At 37.0% G+C, this 25,018-nt stretch overlaps 1 protein-coding gene across 1 annotated transcript in view; it reads right to left on the bottom strand.

The window, feature by feature from the left end:
- LOC149814650 (zinc ion binding protein) overlaps positions 1-25,018 on the bottom strand; it is a 165,112-nt gene that overhangs the window by 52,857 nt on the left and 87,237 nt on the right. Inside the window, exons 15-18 of the mRNA XM_089990096.1 lie at positions 19,055-19,117; positions 18,797-18,927; positions 3,320-3,425; positions 2,084-2,272 (exon numbers count right to left, since the gene is read on the bottom strand). Coding sequence (XP_089846222.1) covers positions 2,084-2,272; positions 3,320-3,425; positions 18,797-18,927; positions 19,055-19,117 — 489 coding nt within the window. The remainder of the gene's footprint in view (positions 1-2,083; positions 2,273-3,319; positions 3,426-18,796; positions 18,928-19,054; positions 19,118-25,018) is intronic.

Here is a 25,018-nt window from a genome sequence, read left to right as displayed (position 1 = left end):
TTTTACCCTTGAGGTTGTTCTCCATAGCGGCGGCCCACATCATGTAGTTGGAACCATTAAGTTTGAATGAGAGATCGATCTTTTGTTCTCCTTCCATTTTAAACTCAAGAAGAAAAACCAAGAAAGAGAAATACAAAATGAAAAATATAACTAGAAAACTAGCTATATCAAGAATCAAGAGCATACACTTGGCTATGATACCATGTAATGAAATATGCGAAAATAAAAACAATGTCCTACAATGGACATTCACATATAGAAAGCAAAGAACAAGTCCAAAAAGGACATACACATAAGCCAACAATGGCTTGCAAACATAAATTCTTATAAATGCAAGAAAGGACTTCAAGAAGCTAATGCTTTACAAAGGGGGAGACCCCACTTATTTATAGGCAAGGAGGAGTGAGAGAGAGGGAGAAAAGTAAGAGAGAGAGAGACCAGATTGGGAGGCCCAACGACTCCTAGTTGGGACCCCAATGTGAATGCATTAAATGCATTTTAGGAAAAAGAAAACAAAAAAAATAAAAGAAAGAAAAAGGAAAATAAGAAGAAAAATAAAAATAAAAATAAAAAAAGACTACAATGCCCCTATTGGGAAGAATTACAGGAATACCCTTATCAGGTATGATTGAATATATATATATATATATATTGATTACATGTATTTTAGCAATGTGTGCATAAACAAACAAACACATGCACAACATAGACACACTCTCATATACATACATATGCTTTCAAGTAAATGCATCTTGATAACAACTGGAAAAAGTGTGGTCTTCCTCTCAAAGCCAGTGAAACTAGCAATCTATATAGAAATAGACGTATTGTTATAAATATTGTGATCATACAAGCTAGTGTCTTGCAATGACCCATGCGTCAAGCATACCATGTACTTCCCAACCTATGTCACAGGGATTCGATGCGGGTGCGACACCGAGTGCGGTCAACCCGACCCTGGGTGCGTTGACCGCACCCAGGGTCATTTTTGTCCATTTTTTTGGATTAAAAAAAAAATTGCCCTATGAAATGGGCTGTGGAATTTAAAAAAATTCTTTGGGGGGGGGGGGGGGGGCTGCCCCCCTATAACCCCCCGCCAGGGGCGCCCCCCCCTAGACCCCCCTTCCTGCAAGGGCAAAAACAATTAATCAGGCTCCACAACTCATCACTTTCATCTTTGGGGACAACCATATAAGATAAAAAAATGGTAAAAAGTAAGTTGGGCATAAATGTCATGGACCTTAACAGCTACCATACATTCATACATATAGACTATACATGATATACATATATATATATATATATATAATTTTTTTTTACATTTTTGCCCCTGCCACACCCCCGCACCCGGGTTTTTTTTGAAGTGTCGAATCCCCACACCCGCACCCATGTGACATAGTTCCCAACTATTAGTTACAATATCTCTATTACATATTTATGCACATTTCATCCAAAGTCCCCTAATAAATAGGTCAATGTTTAGTCTTGAAGCACCATGAGCTTAAGAGCCAATCTATACACATGCCTGGTTATTCTTGTAAGACACGGGTACTTTTCTCCATTTTTTTTTACTTAAGACACATTTGTGTGCCATGAGAGAGAGCTCCACAGAACCACCTGCCACAAAGGTCTCATCTGCAAATACAAGTCTGACACCCGCCTCCTCCCAACTCCAAAACAGGAAGTGTTACTGCAGAAAGGAGGGGTGGCCTGTTAAAAATGAGCTCCTCTTTATGTGGGGAAAGAGGACCACGCGTTTCGTTGCCATGGTAGGCCCCATGGAAACGCAAGGGGTTGCATGCATTTCTACAAAAACCCAAGGGTTTCTGTGGCACACAAAACAAGCCCTTAGGTCCTAGTAAAATTTTTAAAGATATTTGCTTTTGCTTTTATATGAACTAGAGAGTTTAAATGTGTAGTAGTGTTCGTCATGGACCAACGTGATTTCTACAGTAATTAAACCAGGACTACCGTTTAAACTAACATAATATGGTAAACACCACATAAAAAAAATAGACAATCCCAAGAGCATGCAGTATGAGAAAACAGAACGAAAAGAAGCAAATTCAAATAACATTATTACCCTCAAAGCAAGAGCCACCGATTCTTCATGCATGCCCATCATGCTATAAATGTAAACACAGGAACGCATTCGCCTTTCTTTAAGGCATAGTCGCAGTGCATACTTGGGATCGTAAAAATATTCAGGCCCAGTTGTTCGACCTTTACCAAATTTGCATTGAAGAAACCGCAATAGGGCACTTTCATCCACCTGTTAGAATTCAAAAAATAAGCATTGATAATTAAATAATTTAGAAAATTCATAAGTAATACAAATACATGGAAGATTATCAAAGCAAAGCATGGAATCTATAAAGCATCAGGTAACTATGAGCATCAACCTTTTTAGCATATTGCTAGAGTGAAGCCTAACTTTAGATGACAACCAGAATTAACTAAAAACAAAAACACTGTTACACAGAAACAGGTTTGTACCTGAAAACAGAGAATGATACCAATTACAAGTCCTTGTGATATCTATAAGATTTATAAAATAAGTTCTCAGAAAGAGGACCTTATGCTTTTGCTATTTGAAAATACTCAACATTTCAAGATTTCAAAGAACACCAGTTTTTGCTTTAGTCAAAATAGTCCTTGCAATGGACTCTGTTAAGGTGATCATTAGGTTACTCTATGACATCCCCCCCCCCCACACACACACCCTTCACCTACCCAACACACATGCACATACACAAGCACACTCCATGTGCACTCACAAACACAAAGTGACCCAAAATGATCCAATTCAGCCAAGATCCAGGCATAACAAATTATGGATTTGGATCACAAAGTCTCAAAGGTTCTTAGCTAATGACATGTGACCTCTAGGTTTATAAAATTCAAAGGTCTATCCAATTCAAACCAGGACTCAAATTTAGGTACAACAATGCCTTAACTCCAACCCATTAAATAATCAAAACTGGTAAGTGTTACAGACAAATTATTAAGAGAGAGAGAGAGAGAGAGAGAGAGAGAATTGCCCAAAACAGTAGAAACAATAAAAATACAGACACATTTGAACATCAAATCTAGAGTCGGACAAAGGTCCACCTTTCATAAGAAAAGGAATATCTTCACATTTTCAGAACTGAAAACACACGTGAAGATAATGCTTGGCAAGCAATTAAAAAACCCTAGCACTAATAGCTAGCGCTAATGTAGAAATTCCAGACTCTCCTTACGACATTTACCAGAAGCTTGTAAGGTGAACTATACAGTAACGGCACATAAGACTACGGTATTATTTTATTCCTATCACCTGCTTTGCATAAAATGCAAGCAACAAGTTGTGCACAGCAGGGTCTTCATTTTGCAATCGGTGGACACAGAATTCTAAATACTTGATGACTTCATGTGTCTCATTCCTGCATTTAAAATATTAGATCAATATCATCAAGTGTACAGAAATGATCGTTAGAGAAAAATGGAAAGAAACCAAACTGAAATGGAATATGCATACAGTACTATATTGGAAAATGTAAAAGTCATTAGCATAGAGGAGACAAAAACAAGGAAGGAGGAAACTAAAGTTAAAAGTTGATTTAAAAAAAATGAAGCTTTGCAAAATGAACTTTTCCACATCCATTTTGCCATAGCTCAAAGAACAGACTCAAGATATGACTTCAATGGTGAATACTGAGTATGACTTGGAACCCATTGTTGGCAAAAACAAAGATCCCAGCTAAATAAGACAATGCTGAGAAGTTTGAAGAGAAGAAACCTATCAAAATATGGGAATCTCTTACAAAGTGTTAAACTAAAGGAGTTTTAACAAAATCATCCGTCTTGCAAGGCATACCCAATCCATCCCTGCCTTGTAACAATCCCCAAGCTCATCCCCACCTTTTTGTTAACCTTTCCACATCTGTCCTCCAGGTTAACTACCGTTAGAGCAGATGATCAAAACCATTTAGACCATGAAAAATGATTGTTTAACCCATCACAAAGGGATGTTTTTAGACAAAAGAAGACGACTAACTTTGAAAATGATGATTTTTCCCATTGAAAAGACCAAATTACTTCTGCCTTTAGTAAATTGGCATTTTTACACATTAAAAAAGACTGATTTAGCTCTGTCTCTAGTAAAATGATGTTATTGCATGTTATCTCCCAAGTGTTTACCCTTACAAAGCAAATAAAAAACCAATTATGTGCTTAACCTCCCCCTATGTTTTAACCCTTACAAAGCAAATCAAAAGATCAAGGAATGCTCAAAAGGGCCAATCTAAAAAGACAACTCCAAGACAAGGAGAATGTAACACCCGATGACTTCAATATTCCTGATAAATTATAATATCTAAGTAATAGATATTTTGATAACTTATTTTATGATTTTTGAATGCATGGTTGCATTCACATCAAAAATTCGAAGAGAACGGAATTCGTACGAGCTTAAGGCATGCCCGACAATACTAAGGGCAAAATCATAATTTTGAAGGTCTGTTTTATGAGTTTTGAACCAGTGATTTCATTCGTATCAAAATTCTACAAAGAACGGTCTTGATTTCGTCAAAATCAAAGTTTAAATGCATTCGGAACATGATTGGCAAGTTTTAAGGGTAAAATGATAATTTTGGGTCGGATACCAAGATATTTTTTCACCTCAGGGTCATAGTCGTCCAAGTCAACCATTTCTTTTATACATAAATAACAAGATTTTGTTTTATAGAAAATACTTCCTTGAATTTTTCTTTTTGAGAAGTCCCTTTTAGGAAATATATGTAATATAGAGAACCTAGTTTCACTAAGACCTAGTTAGTGAAACCAGCCCCTAAAAAAAATCTAACCAACTGAATCTAGATCTGATCTACCACCATTTTAGACCCATCCATTTCAAAACTCACCAAATATCTTTTAAACTTGATCAAATGTTGTTTTTAAAATACCCACGTGTCAACACCCCAGCGCCTTCTCTCTTCCTCTCTCTCTATCTCTCTCCCATTTTGGTGGATGCACCACTTGCAACCAACACCTTAATAAAATATGTCTCTGATGTCACTGGATCTGGATCCAGATCCGTGCATCTATTTATATTAAGAATGTATTTTTTTATGTAATGGCAATCCTGTAATTTCTTTGTATTATAAACCTGTTGTAATACATGTTTTATATATGAGATTAGGGCTAGGCATCACTTTAGCCTGGCTGCCGTTTTTGAGCATCTCTTTCTCTCTCTCTTGTTTCCTCTCTCCACCTTCAGCTGAATGTAACTCTTGCATTTTCTTACACACCTTTCCTTTTTCCTTTCTCAGCCACCACCTAAGTGCTGACCCCAGCCAATACCCAGTCCTTTTTTTCCTAGCCCACCAACCGAACCCTACTTGGTTCGGTCCGGTTTTTTACCAAACCACCCACCTGCCCTTGGACCGGTTCAGTCCCCTTAGCTCGGTTTCCCCTCCTAGTAACCCGGTTCGGACTCTTATCCGGTCCGGTTCCTTACAAAGTCAGGTTCGATCATCCACCTCAACATATGATCGTGCTCACTCACCACTACGCATAGTATTTTAGAGGAAAATTCTCTCGAGATATTTTGAAAATTTTTCGTCTCTTTCAGACACGCCCCACGAGGTAAATTCTATACCAAAAGCTCGTAGTTCGACATTAAATTCATATTCTTGTTGCACTTGTACTCGCATATGATTTGTTTATGTTTCAATAAACTCACATGTGTTCGATATGCAATATAAAATAATATATATATATATATATTTTCACGTAAAATATATAAAAAAATAAAAATATATATATATATATATTTATGGAAATATATATATCAAGAAAATACTTTATATATATTTATGAGAATATATATAGATAGATAGATAGATAGATAGATAGATAGAGATTTCATTGAAAAATACCTTGTATGTTCATATTTTCTAAGAAAATATGATATCATTCATTTCTGGAGAAATATATTGGGTGTGTGGTTGTGTTCTTTCGCTATACATAAAATAAATAAGTTATTCACTTACCTTGATTTACGTGTATTATCACATGTACTTCGCAATGCATAAAATGATAACTTATTCTCCCAACTTGTATTACGAGCTTTCAAACCTGTATTATGGACTTTTAACCTGTATTATAAGTTTTCAAACTTGTATTACAAGTTTCTAACCAGTATTACAAGCTTCCAACCTATATTACGAGCTTTCAACCTATATTATAGGTTTTCAACCTATACTACGAGCTTTTAACATGTATTACAGGCTTTAAGGATGAAAGTGGATCAAAGAAAAATGGGGCGCCGCTATGCCTTACCTTGTTTGGATCGAGGATGGAGGACATGAAATGGGGATGGAGGTTAAAATCAAAACCCATGTGGAGATGGACTTGCACTTTCCCCCGCAACGCCCTATCCCCGATCCCCATTAGTGAAATGCTAAAATACTCTTTTAGGGATGACAGTGGACTGAAGGAAAACGAGGCCCCGTCCGGCCTCGCCCTGTTTGGATCGGAGATGGACATGAAACGAGGATGGAAGCAAGGATGGAGGTTAAAATCAAAACCCGTGCGGGGATAGAGGGTGGAATTATGAGTCAGGGCGAGGGTGCTAGCCGGCTTTCAACCTGTATGACAAGCTTTTAAACTGTATTATGAGCTTTCAACACATATTACGAGATTTCACCCTGTATTATGAGTTTTCAACACATAATATGAGCTTTCAACACATATTACGAGCTTTCACCCTGTATTATGAGTTTTCAAACTGTATTACAAGCTTTCAACCAGTGTTGTTAAAAACGCACCTCAAGGCACAAAAAGTGTGCCTCGCCTCGAGGTGAGAGCCTTTTTTGCATTGAGGCGCACTCAAAAAGCGCAAAACCATAAAAGCGTACGCCTCATGCGCCTTGAGGCGAGGCAGGCCTCAACGTGAGGCGCGCATTAAAAAAACGGATGGCCCGGACCCGAGTCCGACCCGGATCCGGGCCCGTATTCTCGAAGGATAGAGAACCTGTGTCTTTAAAAAAGACACAGGCGCCTCGAGCGAGCGGCAAAATCCCTCCCCCCTTCTCTCTCCACTCTGTCCCCTGCAACCGCGGTCGTCGGCCACCACCCGCCGTCGGTCATCGCCTCTTCCACCTTCTTCTTTCCTCTGCTGAGAAGGCGTCGGCCACCACCGTGTTCTTTTCTTTGTTGCGAGGGCGTCAACGACTCACCGCCACCGCCGTCCGTTCCGGCAACCTCTACCGACATCCCCGATGCTGCCTTTCCTCTGCGTTTTTCGGTGACAAGTAAACCCTCTTCTTTGTTTCTTCTCCGTGAGGGGTCGACCGACATGGGGGCAGAGCCCCCTGTCTTCGCCCCTCGTCGGCAGGGGGTCCCCCCCCCCCCCCGCCCTCTGCTTTTCTCTCTTGGTCGACCGACAGGAGGGCGGAGCCCCTGTCGTCGCCTTTCATGGGCAGGGGGTTCCCCCCTCTGCTTTTCTCTCATGTCTCTTTCTTTTTCAGTAGGGGGCTTCGCACCCTGTCGCTCACCTTGTCGTCAGACAGGGGGTTACCCTCTGCCTTTCTTTTGAGGGGTTGACCGACAAGGGGGCAGAGCCCCCTGTCGTCGCCTCTCATCGGCAGGGGGTTACCCCCTGCCTTTCTTTTGGGGTCGACCGACAAGAGGGCTCTGCCCCCTGTCGTCGCCTCTCGTCAACAAGGGGTTACCCCTTGCCTTTCTTTTGGGGTCGACCGACAGGGAAGCGGTGCCCCCTATCGTCGCCTTTCGCGGGCAGGGGGTTCCCCCCCTCTGCTTTTCTCTCTTGGTCGACCGACAGGGGGGCGAAGCCCCCTGTCTCTTTCTTTTTCGGTAAGGGGCTCCGCCCCCTGTCGCTCACCTTGTCGTCAGGCAAGGGGCTTTGCACCCCTTGCCCTTCTTGCTTTTTTGGCAGGGAGCTCCAACCCCCCTGCCATTGGCCTTGTCGACGGGGGGGGGGGTTGGAGCCGGTTCTGCTTTAGTTTTGTTGATTGTGCTTTGTGCGTTGACGATTTTTGTAGTTTGCTGGATTACGGTGTTGGTTCATTAACAGTTCTGTTTTGTTTCTCCCTTTTTATCCTTTTCGTATGTAATATCTTTCTCTATTTTACGTTGCTTTGTTCTGTAAAAAAATTCATGCAAATGTTTGAATCGATTAGGATTGTAATACATTCTTGTGGATTGTTGAACTTGTATCTTTACTTTTAGTTGCTAATCTGTGTTTGCATCACTACTAATAGTTCTCTGCATCGGGTGTCTTATTGTTTTGCTTGCATTTACCATCATTTTCTTGTTACATTTTCTTGTTAAGTTTATTTTCATTTTTAGAATTTTTATTTCTTGTATTTAGATTAAAATTTAGTTGTTAATTTATTAATTATCATTTTTAGATACATTAATACTAGTGAGACTAGTTAAAAAAAGTACAGTACATCAATACTTATGTTGAAATTTTAGTGTAATACAGTATGCTGATTTTTAGATTTCTTTAAAAATCTGACTAAACATGACAAGTTTGAATGTGGTATGTGTTTTCAACTAAAAGAACTAAAGAGATCACAATCATGGGTTTGGTTTACAAAACCTGCAACGGACCAAACCTGGTTAAGATGGACAAATTACTTAAAGGACCTTTCAACTCACATTATATTTTGATAGATTTGCAACTTTTAGCATCTTCTATATTAGTATGTTACATTACAGAAGAGTTATGTATGCCGTCATTGTTTTGTTTTTATTACTTAGGCACACATGAGCAGTGTAACTCATGTTGCTCAATTCTGTTTTTTTCTAGGATTCCTATATAGCTTATATACCAGGATTGTAATGGAGCAACCATAATTAAATAAAATGATTGTGTCAAATCATGGATAGGCTTATTTGGCCTTTTTGGTTGTGGTTCCATTTGTCTATTTTGCATTTGTTTTCATGTAATGTGGATGCATGATGTTAATATATATTTTGTTATATGTATTTTTGTAATTGAACAATGGAAAAAGATGTAGGATGGGATCATGAAGTTAAAGTTCCAAATCTTACTAAATATCTCAAACTCGTAGGACATGTAATTTGCAATTACTGTCATAAAGAGACTACAGGAGGCATTTATAGGTTAAAACATCACTTAGCTGGCACAAAACATGGTGTAAGCATATGCGAAGCGGTTCCACTTGATGTGAAAAGATTTTTTCAGAATCATCTAAAGGATCAGAAGCAAAAGAAGAAAGAGTTAGAACAAAACAAGTTGGATATGGGGAGAAGTGTCTATTTTGGATCATCAACAGTGGATCATATAGTGATGCAAAAACAAGTACAGGTGGTCCTATGAACCTTTTTGTGAACAAAGAAGCACGACAAACCACAATAAACACTGCTTTCAAAAGGGATGAAAGAAAAAATGTATTTCATGCCATTGGTAGATTTTTTTATGCAAATACCTCCACTCTATCTCTACTATGTGTGTGTGTGGCTATAAGTGTGCATTATTGAATGAACTTTGAGACCCAATTAAAAAACTAACCTAATTATATTTATTATTTTTTTCTCGTCAATTATGTTTTTTTCTAGGATTGATGTTAATATATATTTTGTGTTATGTATTTTTGCAGTTGAACAATGGCAAAAGATGTAGGATGGGATCATGGAGTTAAAGTTCCAAATCCTACTAAAGATCTCAAACTCGTAGGACATGTAATTTGCAATTACTGTCATAAACAGACTACACGAGGCATCTATAGGCTAAAACATCACTTAGCTGGCACAAAGCATGGTGTAAGCATGTGCGAAGCGATTCCACCTGACGTGAAAAGATTTTTTCAGAATCATCTAAAGGATCAGAGGCTAAAGAAAGAAGAGTTAGAACAAAATAAGTTGGATATAGGGAGAAGTGTTTATTTTGGATCATCAACCGGCGATAATGTGAATAAAGAAGCTAGTGGATCAGGTAGTAATGCAAAAATAAGTGCAGCTGGTCATATGGACCTTTTTGTGAACAAAGAAGCACGACAAACCACAATAAACACTGCTTTCAAAAGGAATGAAAGAAAAAATGTATTTCATGCCATTGGTAGATTTTTTATGCAAATGCCTTATCATTTAATCTTTGCAACAGTCCATATTTTGGTGCAATGGTAGAAGCTATTGCAAATTATGGACAAGGGTTCAAACTGCCTTCTTATCACGAGATCGGAACGTGGATTTTGAAGGACGAGGTAGATTGTACTCATGAAATTTTAAAAGAGTTCAAAAAAGAGTGGCCAAAGGTTGGTTGCAGTATTATGGCAGATGGTTGGACAAATGGGAAAGGAAGAAACTTAATTAATTTTCTTGTGAACAACTCATCTGAGACAGTATTTTTTAAGTTCATTGACATCAACGACATGGAAAAAACTTGTGCAAATTTATGTAAGTTGTTTGAAGAAGTTGGTGAAAGTAATGCGGTGCAATTCATTACAGATAATGCACCAAATTATGTGGCAGCTGGAAATATGTTAACAGCAAAAAAAACATATTTTTGGACACCATGTGCAGCCCACTGCTTGGATCTTATGTTAGAAGATATTGGAAAGATATCAATTTTTAAAGATACAGTGGAAAAAGCAAAAAAAATTACAAGATACATTTATAAACATGCATAGGTATTAAATTTAATGAGAAAATTCACAAAGAAGAAAGAACTTCTGCGTCCAGCAGTCACTCGTTTTGCCACAACATATCTCACACTTCATAGTATTGGATGTTATAAGAAAGAGTTAAAGTCGATGATCTTATCTTCAAATTTTAGATCATCTAAGTACTATAAGAAATCTTATGCTAAGAACATTTTTTATATTGTTTTTAATAATCATAAGTTTTGGGTTGCCATATCATATGCAATTAAAGCTACACTAACTCTCGTGAAAGTGTTGCGACTCGTTGATGCAGACGAACCTGCTATGAGATTTTTGTATGAGGCAATGGATAGAGCGAAGGAGAAAATTGCTTCAAACCTTGACAATGTCGCAAGAAAATATAAACCTATTTGGGATATCATTGATAGACGATGGGACTTGCAATTTCATAAGTTTTTGCATGCAGCTGCCTATTATTTAAATCCACATTTTCATTATGCTGACAACTTCAACCCTGATGGAGAAGTTATGAGTGACTTTTATGATTGTGTTGAAAAATTAGTTTCTGATGCAAATATTCGGTTGAAAATTACAACACAAATTGATACATTTAAAAAGGCAAAGGGCTTGTTTGGCAGAGAGGCAGTTGTTACAACAAGAAAATTAAAAAGTCCTGGTAAGTTTGCAATTATGTTGTTATTTGTCAATATTTTTTTATGTTTTTGTTAATTATGACATTCTTAATTTTTTTAGCATTTTTTTATTATTTTATTTGAATGCAGCTGATTGGTGGAGTTCATTTGGGCACGAAAATCCTGAGTTGATGAATTTTGCAATTCGAATTCTAAGTTTGACATACACTGCATCGGGCTGTGAGAGGAATTGGAGTACTTTCTCATTGGTTTGTAACTTTGTGTTTTATTTTTGAAATATATTTTTATAAGTTTAATTATCTTATATTTGATTATCAATGATTTGAAATTATAGGTGCATACAAAACAAAGGAATAAACTTGAACAAGAGAAGAAGAATGCATTGGTTTTTGTAATGTACAATATGAAATTAAGAGAGAGAAATATGAAGAGGAGGGCTACCAAAGACCCTATATGTCTAGATCATATAGACTCAGACGATGAGTGAATTGTGGAAAAGAAAGATCCAGTGTTGCCAAGTGATCCCAATTGGTTAGAGGATTCATGATTGGATCCGAACTTTGACATAAATGCCATTGAGCATGTGCCTATTGAAAAAGTCATTCACCTCATGTTTCACAAAGTGGTTTCTAGGCAAGACATATCTTCAAGAGATCGAGGTAAAGTTATATTTCTTTTACCTAGCTATGAATATAAATGTAATTTTTAATTACATAACATAAATATTTAATACATGATTTCTTATTGAAAGAAAAAGAAAAGCAAAAGAAGTAACTGAGGACGTGGATGAAGAAAGTGTATATGATGAAGAATCAGAGAATGAAAATGAAGGAGAACCTATTTATATGGATTCTTCAGATGATGATATTCAAGACTTAGATATTGATGATGACGAGACACAACAAGAGCCTAGGCCCTAATTCATATCATAGAGCTATTGGTCATTTATATGCTTTTTGGATCTTTCAGTTGTAATTGTGAATGTTAACACTCTCATTTTGAAGAGTTTTGGACAAATACATTAACATTTGGTTGTTAATGTTAACATGCATTTTCTAATTATGACTTGATGTTGTTAGTATTAATATGCATTTTGTTGTTAATGTTAGTTTTTTATTGAATGAATGCTCATATTTTATTTCTTAAATACTTACATAGATCAAGTTGTTGCATTAATGTTACTTTTACATATTAATCTCATATTTTTTTCGTATTTATTTGAGATTTTTTATTTCGTGTTGGTTGGTGTTTCATCAATAAAACATTTCTTATTTATTTATAATTTTAGATAATTTTTATAGTTTTTTTAAGTTTAAAAAAAAATTGACACTTACGCTTTGCGCCTCGAGGCTTACGCCTCACCTCAGATTTTGGTGGAGCACCTCGCCTCACCTCAGATTTTGGTGGAGCACCTCGCCTCACCTCAACGCTTTTCACAACACTGCTTTCAACATATATTACAAACTTCTTGTATTACAAACTTTTAACCTGTATTACGAGCTTCAAACTTGTATTATGGGCTTTCAACACATATTACAAACTTTTAACCTGTATTAAGAGTTTTTAACCTATATTGTGAGCTTCAAACTTGTATTTCAAGCTTTTAACACATATTACAAACTTTTAACCTGTATTACGAGCTTCAAACTTGTATTATGGGTTGTCAATCTATATGAAGAGCTTTCAAACTGTATTATGAGTTTTCAAACTATATTATGAGCTTTTAACACATTACAAGCTTTTGACTTGTATTATGGGCTTTCAATCTATATTATGAGCATTCAAACTATATTACAAGTTTTCAACACGTATTACAAGATTCTAACTTGTATTACGAGCTTTCAACCTATATTATGAGCTTTCAAACTGTATTACAAGCTTTCACCACATATTACAAGCTTCTGACTTGTATTACAAGCTTTCAACCTGTATTACAAGCTTTTGCTTTGTATTAAGAGTTTTCAACCTGTATTATGAGCTTTCAACATGTATTATGAGTTTTTAATATATACTACAAGTTTTTGACATGTATTATAAGTTTTTTAATATATACTACAAGTTTTTGACATATATTATGATCTTTTACATATGCTTACGAGCTTTTTGACAATACATGTATGAATTACTCTAAATATGTAAGAATTATGAATACTCAAGGTTTAAATGCTTCACATTTTGGAATACGTATATTTTGAATTATGTGATAATTTTTATTTTCTGTTAAAATGTTGTATCATATAACTGATATATGCAACGAATGATTTCGCTCAATAGAGCGATGGGTTACACAACACCCTACCAACTGTGTTAGCATGTTGAAATGCCATGTAAGTCATCGAGACATGCTTGTACAATGAGTGGCGGTTCGATGGGAACCCATGAGTTGCAAACACGAACCAGGCTATGAAAAACACATACACACAATAAATGAGTGGTTATTCGCCTTCACAGGCAAGTTGCTCGAATGGGCTGAACGAACACTTGTTACTAAACGGGTTGGGTACATATGAGTGAAACAAAATAGAGTGGTTACCCTGAACGGGTACTGAACCCTTATATATGCCTATTGTTTTGAGGCACATGAAATGATTAATCCCGTTAAAAAGATAACCCTTATACTCATTCAGAGTGGGCTTACCTTAGAAAGGGTAGGTGGTACAAGCCTCGAGGGATTTTGATATGTTTTTGGGAACAAGACGTCACAGTAGTTTTCATTCACTCATAGGTTCTGGAGGTCGGGGTTATCAACGTATCATAGGTGATAGATCCCCAACTACTACAGTAGTTTGAGATGCATGCATATTGAGTGTGAGTTGCCTTTAAGAAATTCTCTCTCGGTTACAAACTGTTCCTCTCAGAATTCGTTCAGCTAGTCATTTGGGATAATTGAAAATACGTGGCATAATAAACCCCCGAAAGGGTCTTGGCTGATATGACGATGAGTGGCTCTGCAAGTACTTGCAGGAAGAATAAATATCTCGTGGACATTTACATTATATTAAATGCATAAGTGGCCATCAGTATTATATGCTTGAGTGGACATTTGTATTATATTAAATACTTGAGTGGACATTCATATTATGCTGAATATATAAGTAGAAACTAACAATAATAGTTGCACAACTCAATAGTAGAGCTTAGAGTTGCAGTGTAATGACCCCAACTGACCCTCTTAAAAATAGTAGAATTTTTCTTCTTTTTTTAAATTGCAGAAACACACCCAAGGATCCGGGGCATCACAGATTTAATGTACCAAACCATAAACCAAACTGTGCACTGAATAAAATGAAGAATAAATCAAACTTTATTAATTTAATAACAATGTCAAATAGTCTAAGACGCCAAAAATTGACTATCTCAATACAAGTCATCCTGTCAGAAACCATAAACCAATCACGCAACTCGCAGTCTCTAGCCAGCTAATCAGGACATCACTAAGCATCTGTGCCTGTAAAATAGTTTTAAGAAAACGAGTAAGAACGACAGTCCTTTACACGAATTCATCTAAAAATCCAAACAATAAGGAAATAGCATAAACAAATTCATGCATAAATTCAGAGGAATATCACAATTAACAACTTACCATTCAAGCATTTAAACAAGATATCATGTAGAATCAAATATTATGCAAAACCAAATATGCATAAATGCATGAGCTAATGATGGACTATAAATATACATGATTCAATGCACATGCATGGATAACTGATTAAGTTATTTATTAGAGTTGTTTTTGCATGCATGTCCCTATTAAATACACATAAGTTTAATTTTTACTTTTTCTTAAACCCGCGGATACTCAAAACAGACACAAATTCCTGAAGTCCAAGTTGGATTCTTAGTTGTAGCTTAACATACAATTTGTATTTTATTACTAGGTTTCACGTTTGTTTCTCGACCGATATCAAGAATCAACACCATCTATCGGAACATTAGAAATCAGCATCTAATGTTCGGATATCAGGAAAATTAACATCTACTGACATCACTTTCTTGGTATACCAATAACTACAGTTGAGTCAACAACAGCGCCCTCAAGCAAAGTGGTTGAATCTCCTTAAAACCGTGGTCGGAAGATAAACCATCATATCAGGTTCAAAGGCACAATCGCCTACAGAGTTTTAATATCCTCATAGTCCCCCAAGACCGCCATCCAAGATTACCACACTATGAAAGGCACATCAAGGAAGAAATTAATTACATTGTTTGGTCTTTTTTACCTTTTCAAATAATTTTAAGTTCTTTACACAAGAACCATTTTGCAAATCAACATATAAAACCAATTTCGGGCCCTAGCCCACACAATTTAGCAGTGCAATTAATTTTGGAAAATAATAAAATCAACAATAATTTGAACAATACATGCTCTTAGCCTATACGGCCAGTAGTAGTTCACATCTGACCACCAACACATCTCAAAAGTGATTTATGCATCTTTGCAAAAATTTCAGTGAACATGCAACACACTCATTGTTTTAAAATATGTCCACAATTTACATTAAAACACATAAAATGAATGCACATTAAGCCAAACGCATACGTATGCGAATAGATGCTTGCAGAATACAATATCATGATCAATTCTATGCGTAAACAACAAAACATGCATATGATCACAGATACGCAAACATTGAATATATTTCAGATTCATGTGTATGATATGCACAACTACAAGTCGATCAAATCAAAATCATGTTTATGTATCATTTCATAAAGAATGCATATATCAATCTTGAACATGTACATGACCCAATTCATGTACTCAGTCAACTATGCAAAAATTTTTACCAAGCCAACAACTGGGGCTGATCCATGTACATGATTAAATTCATGTACAATGTCGACCAATGCTGAAAAGTACACATTTACAGCATGGTCGGCCAAACCATAAGGAACCGCATACCAACCTGTTGTTGATCCGTGCACATGTTCATGAACATGTACATGGGTCGGCCAGACCATAAGAAGCCATGTGTACATGTACAACATGCTAGCTACACTTATAGATGAGTATAAAAATCAAGAGTTTAATGTTTTTTGTATTTAGACACATTAAACTCTAGTATCTAATGCAAAAGCGGCAAATAATTTTCTTTTTGTTTTCATACTCATTGTCTTGCTTCCCAAAATGAGGTGGTTTGCATACACGAGTATTAGATCCCACCCTAGATATGGCCAAGATCAAATCATCATTCTTGGAAATTTGCTTCCTTAATCTAGTCTCTTATATACTAAGTTCTTCCAATGTTTCAACTATAGTGGGATGCCTCCTTTATGAAGTAAAGATGACTTTGAAGTCTCAAATTTGGGTCTTAACCCATTCACAAATTGCTCTGCTTTGATTTGCTTTTCATGGAGTTTTATGTCCAAAGGACAATGCCATTTTGTAAGTACTCATTATTTGTGTATTATTCTCATTCATAAAAATTAATACTTTTACTTTGTGAGTGTATGCTCTTGTGAGTTGGGATTGCCCTTAGCAGATATTGCATTCATCCCCTTAGTGGCATTGGCATTTCACCTCTTGAAGGTTCTTTCATTACAACAACATATATGGATGATCCCCCTTTCTAACAGCACATCTGAAATTGGACAATAAAAGACCTCTTACTTTGACTCTCATAACAACCTCAAAATAATGGACAAGACTGACCTTAATAAATAGCAGAAACACAAGTGGGGGGAGCATCACCGACAGTAATACAACTATATTAAATATCTCAACAGACAACACACCGATCCTTGGATTTATGCAAATACAACATTATCTTCTATCTTCCAATTTCCATAACATTCCGGACAATGTGGTTGAAAAGGTAATTGCCTCAAATCATGGGTGCTTCTCACTTTATCACATGGTGTAAGACCTATGTCACACGGACTCGGCTAGGGAGGTGCCGCACCCGAGTCGACACGCCCCGACACGGGTGCGGCTTCGGACTCGGCCCGGACTCGGTCAACGCCGAGTCGGACTCGGTCAACGAGTCAAGGCCGAGTCCATCCACATTTTGGACTCGGTCAACTTTGACCGAGTCCAAAAATGTCCATTTTTAAGACAAAAAACAAAAAAAAAATCATTTTTTATATATCTTTTTTTTATAACCAGACTGTGCAATGCAGACTGTGCAACTGCAACTGCACAGTCTGTGTGACTGTGCACAGTCTGCACAGTCTGTGTGACTGTGCACAGTCTGCACAGTCACAGACTGCATTGCACAGACTGTGTGCACAGTCTGTGTGACTGTTTCACAACTTATGTAAAAATATGTATAAAACACGATAAAAGGTAACCCAACCATTTGAGGTAGCTAAATAAATGCTTTTCCAGTATAAAAAAATACTAGTTCCACAAGTATTAGAAAAGCTAGCTTAAGAACTACCATAAAGAAATGGGAGTGCCAAATTGAAACTTTCGAAAAAATTAAGGTCATAGTTTTGGCTACTTAATTTACTGCAGACTTGAAGTTTACTATTACAAGTCAATTTAAATTATATCTGAAAAATGATAATATCCTTTTATCTTATATAGTTCTGGCTACTTAATTTTAATTGTTTACTAGAATTATATATATATATATATATAGCCGAGTCCCCGTGTCCAAAAATTTTGAAATGGCGCCGCACCCGCACCCGCACCCGCACCCATGTGACATAGTGTAAGACTTGTGTACCAGCTAGGCTTATGACCACCTCGCAAAGAGCAATACGCTGCTTCAACCCTCATTTCATATTCTTCTTAAAGAGATGAGAGGATGACTGTATAAAATTTATGATACCATTGACGAAAAGTTTGCTTAAGTCTATAGATAGATTTCTTTAACTTGCAAATTATTTTCTTTGTATCGCCTGAGACAAAATATTTTTGTTGCATCATATATATTGTTTTATCAATATCACCATTAAGGAATGCAGTCTTTACATCCATCTGATGCAACTCCAAATCATAATGAGCCACAAGTACCATCATTCTTAAAGAGTTTTTCATAAAAACCGAAGAGAGTCTTTATATAGTCAATGACTACCCATTGAATAAATCCTTTTGCAATAAGACGTACCTTATATCTTTCTATATTACCCATTGAATCCCTCTTGATTTTAAATATCTATTTATAATCAATGGGTTTCACACCTTCAAGTAATGAGACAAGATCTCACACGTCATTGTCCTTCATGGATTTAATATCTTCATGCACGACATTAATTCACTTTTGAGAGTTAGAAATATTCTTTTTCTTTTTTATGTTTCTCCCATGTTTCTTTTAAACTTATTTTTAACCATAGAAGGTGTGTGAGTTAATTAAGTTATAGATTTGGAGTTCAACCATGAACACTTTCTGAAAAGAGGAATCATATCAATCTGACAAACAATGTTTAGACATTGACACTTTCAAGCCAAACAGTAGCAATAAAGCAGTTGTCCCAAGAATTAACCATATCTTAGCTCGATACAATAATACACTTAAAATACAAAAATTAATGAAAGCATTCAATTATTATAAGCATTACTTGGCATGAGGTTCACTAGAATAACGCATCATTGCTGGAATCAATCTCCTTGGATCTAAGTTAGTTGTGGTCATCCAGGACTCGACAGTCTCATATGCATCAAGCATTATGAGATCAGGTGAAAACTTGTACTGCAAAATTTTGAAGAACATCCAAACTGATGTGTTAGAGAAGACTTGACAAGAAGTATTGGAAAAGTTTTGGAAAGAAAATTTCTAACAACAAAAAAGAATGCAGATAAAAAAAAAGAAAAGAAACCTGCAGCTCCACAGGAACACTTGGTTTCTGCAGAACCTCCAAGGCTTTCTTTGCTTCTCCTTGCTACATTGAATAAAAAAGAAAAAAATGGCAATACCGCTTAGTAATAAACAAATGACTATAATTAGTATGGTTACTATTTGTGCATCACAAAGTAGTTCCAGATATATCAAAAATTAGTAGTATAGACAACCATAAACCTTCCAATCACTTTCAAACATTTCTCTCTTTTTTTCTAGCTCAGAAAACAGTCATTCCAAGGGACGTTAGCAGCATAACAAATTTAACAGAAGCTCAGATATAAATCATCACTAATAGGTCAGGTCAAAACAACTCAGAAGCATTTGGTTGATTGTCCATAATTGCAGATAGCAGTGCTTCACATACAATCACAGCAAAAAATTCTGATGCACCTTACCCATCACAATGTCCAGAGTGGTCGGTTTGATAAAAGAGAGATTTAATAGTTTTATATTTACACATGAGCCCAGAATCACATGAAATTATGTAGTTGCCACAAAATTAGAAACCATCTGTAAATTACACAATTTACATTCCAAAAGAAAGTAATTACGCAGTTCTTTCTGAATTCACCATTAAAAGATCCCAAGAGTCATCTAGAGGTCAATAAGAATAAGAAGAAGCTTTTAATTAGTTCATTTTACTTTTATTTTCAATTAGTAAGCGTTTAAGAAGAAGAAGAAGAAGAAGCTTTTAATTAGTTTATTTTACTTTTATTTTTAATTAGTAAGCTTTTAATTAGTTTATTTTACTTTTTATATGTTAATCTCATATTTTTTAGTACTTATTTTAGATTTTCTATTGTTTATTGGTGGTTGCTTTATAGGACATTATATTTTTTAGCACTTATTTGAGATTTTCTATTGTTTATTGGTTGTTGCTTTATAGAACATTATATTTTTTAGTACTTATTTGAGATTTTCTATTGCTTATTGGTTGTTGCTTTATAGGACCTTATATTTTTCAATTATATAATTAGTTTTCCATAATCAGTTTCTTAGTTACTTTTATATGTTGATCTCATATTTTTTAGTACTGATTTGAGATTTTCTATTTCTTATTGGTTGTTACTTCATCAATAAAGGATTTCTTTATTTATTTGTATTTTTAGATATTTTTCTATAATTTTTTTTAAGTTTTCAAAAACAAATTTGAGGCTTCCGCTTTACGCCTCGCCTCGGTTTTTGGTGGAGCGCCTCAACGCTTTTCACAACACTGATCCAAAATATATTGGCAACTGACTATGTATGGTGAATTACAAGAATACCCCTCGAGTAATACATATAATGCCACTGTCACGGGCTATTTTTTTTACAAGCCCATGTGGCACCAGGCGAACCCAACCTGATCAGCCTAACAGACCTAGGCTCCACACCTCACCTCATGTGTGATTGCCGAAACGATCATTCGCATTGGACATCACCCCATGCGCAGCAACCTATCCCAAACCATGGCTTGAATGTGAGAAAGCAGTTATTGTTTGAGTTTTGAAGAGGAGGTGACGCTCGTGCCCCTCCGAACCAACAATTGTTCCATCAGCAACGTCGCGAAGCAGCGATACGGTGTCCTGAAAGTGTCACCTAAGAGACCTGCAAGTATTTAATGACTAGGAAAAGGTCATTGCTGACCCCCAACCTTGCAGCTATTCGATAGCTATATGTCTAAGTGAGCAACGCTACCTAAATAACTCACTGACACCTATGCACTTACTTGCCTGGCCTCATGCCATCATGCACGATTGCGACCACCTAATGTGATCCCAGGAGAATTAGCCCTAACCCACATGCACCCTTGTGCTACCAAATGCTTCGTATAAGATAATCTTATGTCACGTTGAGAGGTACTCCATCCAATCTCCAAAGGCATCCTCCAGTCAGTTGGTCCAACACAATGTGCTATTATGTGCATACCATGCTACCACTGCAAGACACTGATAGCCCAATGCATACCGCCTGCTATTATGTTCCATGAATTTTCCACTTAATGGTGTTTCACATTGCCCTTCCCACATTCTGACCCTCGCAACATCGGACAGTTCATACACATTTCCTACCAAACACGTATGTCGTCTACCTAAACATCGAGTGTCCTCTATCACCCATGCAACTAGTTGTGCCAACGATAATGCCTTGCAACACCCATTGCCCTCAACAACGTTCGTCTGCACTAAGATTGTGCATACACATCAGTCCCAAACACTGAGTGCCATCTTCCACCGCATGCCCAACAATGCCTACGAGGTTTGCTTGTGATACTCTCCCCCACCCAACTATTTGACATCCCTGCCGAAGTTCGTGCTAGTAGGAACAAGGTCTTCACTCAAATTGCTAGTTTCACTTCCCACATATCACTTTGCTCTTGTTTCACCTCATCCCCCTCCAACTCGAAGTCGTCACTCCAAAAGATCCAACTTTAACAACAAAGCCTTTCTTGCACGTACGCTCCCCTCGCACATGGCCAACATCTTTCCAACTTTGGGTGCCCCCTTCACCCCAACTTCAACATTCAACACATGTGACTCTCACACTGATCGACCTTCAACATTCAAAATAAAGCCAATTTCAAAGGTTTTTTCCATCAACTTCCTCTGCAAGCCCTCATCGACCTTTAACTTGTCTCGGTCACTTCAGGTTTCGTGAATTCCACTTGGTAGGGTTCCCTAATGCAGGATATGTCTACACACTACTCCTCAGGGTGTCTCTGGTTTGCCCGAGAGCCATCAACTAAGCAACAACTAAAGAATTTGCTTTGTGCTGCCCTCAACACCATAAGCGACAACTGAGCATTCACTTTGTGTTGCCCTCAACACCACAGGGCTCCTTGCCCCAAGGCACTCTACCAAAATCCTCACTAGCACGAGCCCCTCACCGAAGATCTATCAACATGTGTCATCCTGTGCACTTTCCTGTCAAGTTGCCCTTCTTTTCGAGTTACTTCCCAACAAAGAACACTTTCCTTACTGAAATGTGTGACCATCCTCAAAACTTCAAATACCACGAACCCTTGGGCGTGCCTTGCGCCCACTCAAATATTGACTAGTGTCGTTCCTAAGCACTTGGACTTCCATCCCATGGCACATTCTTCCGTCTTCACCCCGCTATCACCACAACTCTCAACATCTTGCATCCCATACCACGACGCAATTTAAGCCACTTTGACAACGGTCCACTACTCTCTCGCGGCCCACTGTCGCCCCCAAGCCCCGAACCTAAGGGCTTTCCATCTAGCAAAATTAACGCCCGCCTCTTACACCCATCACATTTTGCAAAAAATTATGAGTTAAGTAGGTACCCTACCCCCAAAAAAGTCACTATCCACTGACCTTGCACACTTATCATACTTTGTACCTTATTTTTTTTAAAGGCAAGATGGGGTTAGGCAGACCCCTACCAGTTATACAACTATACCATTGGGTTTTGAACCTATAACGTCCCAACACAAGGTGACGTGAACTAGCTGCTCCTACTAGACAAGTGGAGCCCCCGTTGGTATACTCTATACCTCATTTGCCTTGCCAGAATCTCAACACCTCTGCACTTGTGCCGTTGTCCAACCCAGGCACAAGCCAATACTCTCTTGTCGCAGTTGACCCAACGAGCACCTCATGCAATAGTAACTGAAAGACTTTCATGCTTTTGTGGTGCTTTCTACCACCCCTCTGTCACTTCCCCAACTCTGCAACATGTGCACTTCACAAACACGTCCCATACTATGCATGTGTTTGCACAAACACTGCTACATCTCATAACACACACACTCAATTGTGATACTAAGTTGGTCTGCAACGTTCTCCCACACCGAACTCTTCGACGTCTCGTCGAAGTCTGAACCACGTTGAGGGGTCTCACATCTTTTGCCAATTTTCCTTAAACTCAACTTTGGTTTTCCTCATACGTAACATCCTCAAACTCCTAATCCATCTCAAACGCTCGAGCCTTCATCCCACCTTAGACCCCCTCATACTGGGCCTAACTGTTGTGAACACCCAAAATTTTTCAAAATCTTATAAATCTTCCTTTTTGCCCTTGGCCTCCATTTTCTGAGTAAATTGAGCCAATTTCAATCAAAATTCCAGTTATTTCTCAAATTTTACTGGAATCAAATCCATTTTCTCTATCTGACTCGATCTCGGATCCGGATCCAGTGTTAAAATCCAAATCTGAGCCTCACTATCCGATTTTCACATTAAATTTCCAAAAACACCAAAAATAATTTCCAAAAGGCTCAGACAGTCGATCCAGTGTCCATTTGGATTCGATGAGCTGTATTTCTCAGTTAGAGGTTCAAAACCTCAAATATTTCCTCAAAATCCGGATTTAAACCCGTCTTCTGAAGAAATTCCCAAAATTCAGACCCTATTTCTCAGAAAACCCATCTTTTGGTAAATATTTTTTAAAAAAAATTGCAAAAATAGTTTAAAATCCTTCATTTTCTCATGGTTTTTAAAAGTTTTTATTTCAAAAACAAATATATATATATAATATAGAAAATACAAAGAAATGCAAAATGGAAAAAGAAACCACTTTTAAAAAGTTTTCAAAATATTTTTGGACCTCCCTTGTAAAAAACATAACGGCCTCCTGTTATAAAACAGGAGGCGCAGGGGGGTCTTCGAATCAATCCATTCTCACCCCAACATTTCCTCTCATCCGATCCGCCTTTCCCTGGTCTTCTTCCCCAAATTAGTTGAAGAAGGTCGATCCCGAAGCATCAGCCACGGTAAGTACTTCTTCCCTCTGTTATCTCTGATCTTTTTTATTTTCTTGTTCATCGCCCTTTTTTTTTTCTTTTTTGTAAAATTTCCATTTACAACATTTCTTGTTGTTTTTGTTTTTCTTTGCCTTGTTTTTCTATTGTTCTCTTTGAGCATAATTAGTAGGATAGGCCTGCATATAGCAGTGCCGATCTACGTATTGTGATATCAATGGAATACTCATTCCAACATTTTTTTTGTTTGTTTACTGAATTTCTCTGGTTTTCGGTTGAATACCTGTTTATATCTGATTTTCCTGTTTTCATTTTCATTATCTGTTTACATGTAATTTCCTATTTGTATTTTTTTTATTTTTCATGTTTATTTTGATTTCCAATTTACGACGAATCCCTGTTTGTTATGATCATATGTTGATTTTCGAGTTTTCATTTTCATTTTGATGATCAGTTGATCTTGATGGTCACAATGGTCTTGATTTCATGTTTTAATTTTTACTTGGCATTTTAAGTTCCAATGTATATTTGGTTTCTTGTTTTAGTTTGCATTTGATTGTCTTCCTAATCGCATTTTATGGTTCACGGTATCTCATCCATTTGAATTACCCTTTGTTCCATTGCATTTTCACGGTGTCTGATGTCTTTTCCAGTTTGGTTCACTATTTTTTTTCTCCCTTTGGATCTTTTGTTGCTTTATTTGTTTATCTGCACCATTTCATTTAGCTAAAGCATTTCATTTCAGAGGATGATTCACTTATTCATTCACGCTTTTTTTTTCATATTTGGTTGCAATCTACATTTGCCATATTATGCTATCTGTATTTTGTTTTCCAACCTTCTGATCGATTTCATTTCTTTTCCTGAAAATTTTGCTCTTCATCGATTAGCATGTATCCACCACTCCCTTTTGTTCTCATTATATTTCAGCAATGCACTGTAATTTGTTTACAAGATCGGCCCTCTGTTACGGATCAGCCCCACCATAATTGCCTAATCCCTATTTGCATTACGTGAAAATATTTAGTCGTTATATCCCCCATTATGTTCACATCTTCTGCACAATGCTATACCCACGTTTATTGCCTTCACAGCAATAGCGCACCCTCACTTCATTGCTTACACATATCACCCCCTTCTGCTTTCACTCCCATTCAGCATTTGTGTTCTTATCATTCACATTTTATTCAACATATGGCTCACTAGTCTTCTGATTTGTTATAAAATACCCTTTTG

Source organism: Nuphar pumila, chromosome 15 (assembly GCF_984573655.1).
Source record: "Nuphar pumila chromosome 15, dmNupPumi1.hap1.1, whole genome shotgun sequence".
Lineage (NCBI taxonomy): Eukaryota > Viridiplantae > Streptophyta > Magnoliopsida > Nymphaeales > Nymphaeaceae > Nuphar > Nuphar pumila.
This window is presented reverse-complemented; position numbering and strand designations above follow the sequence as displayed.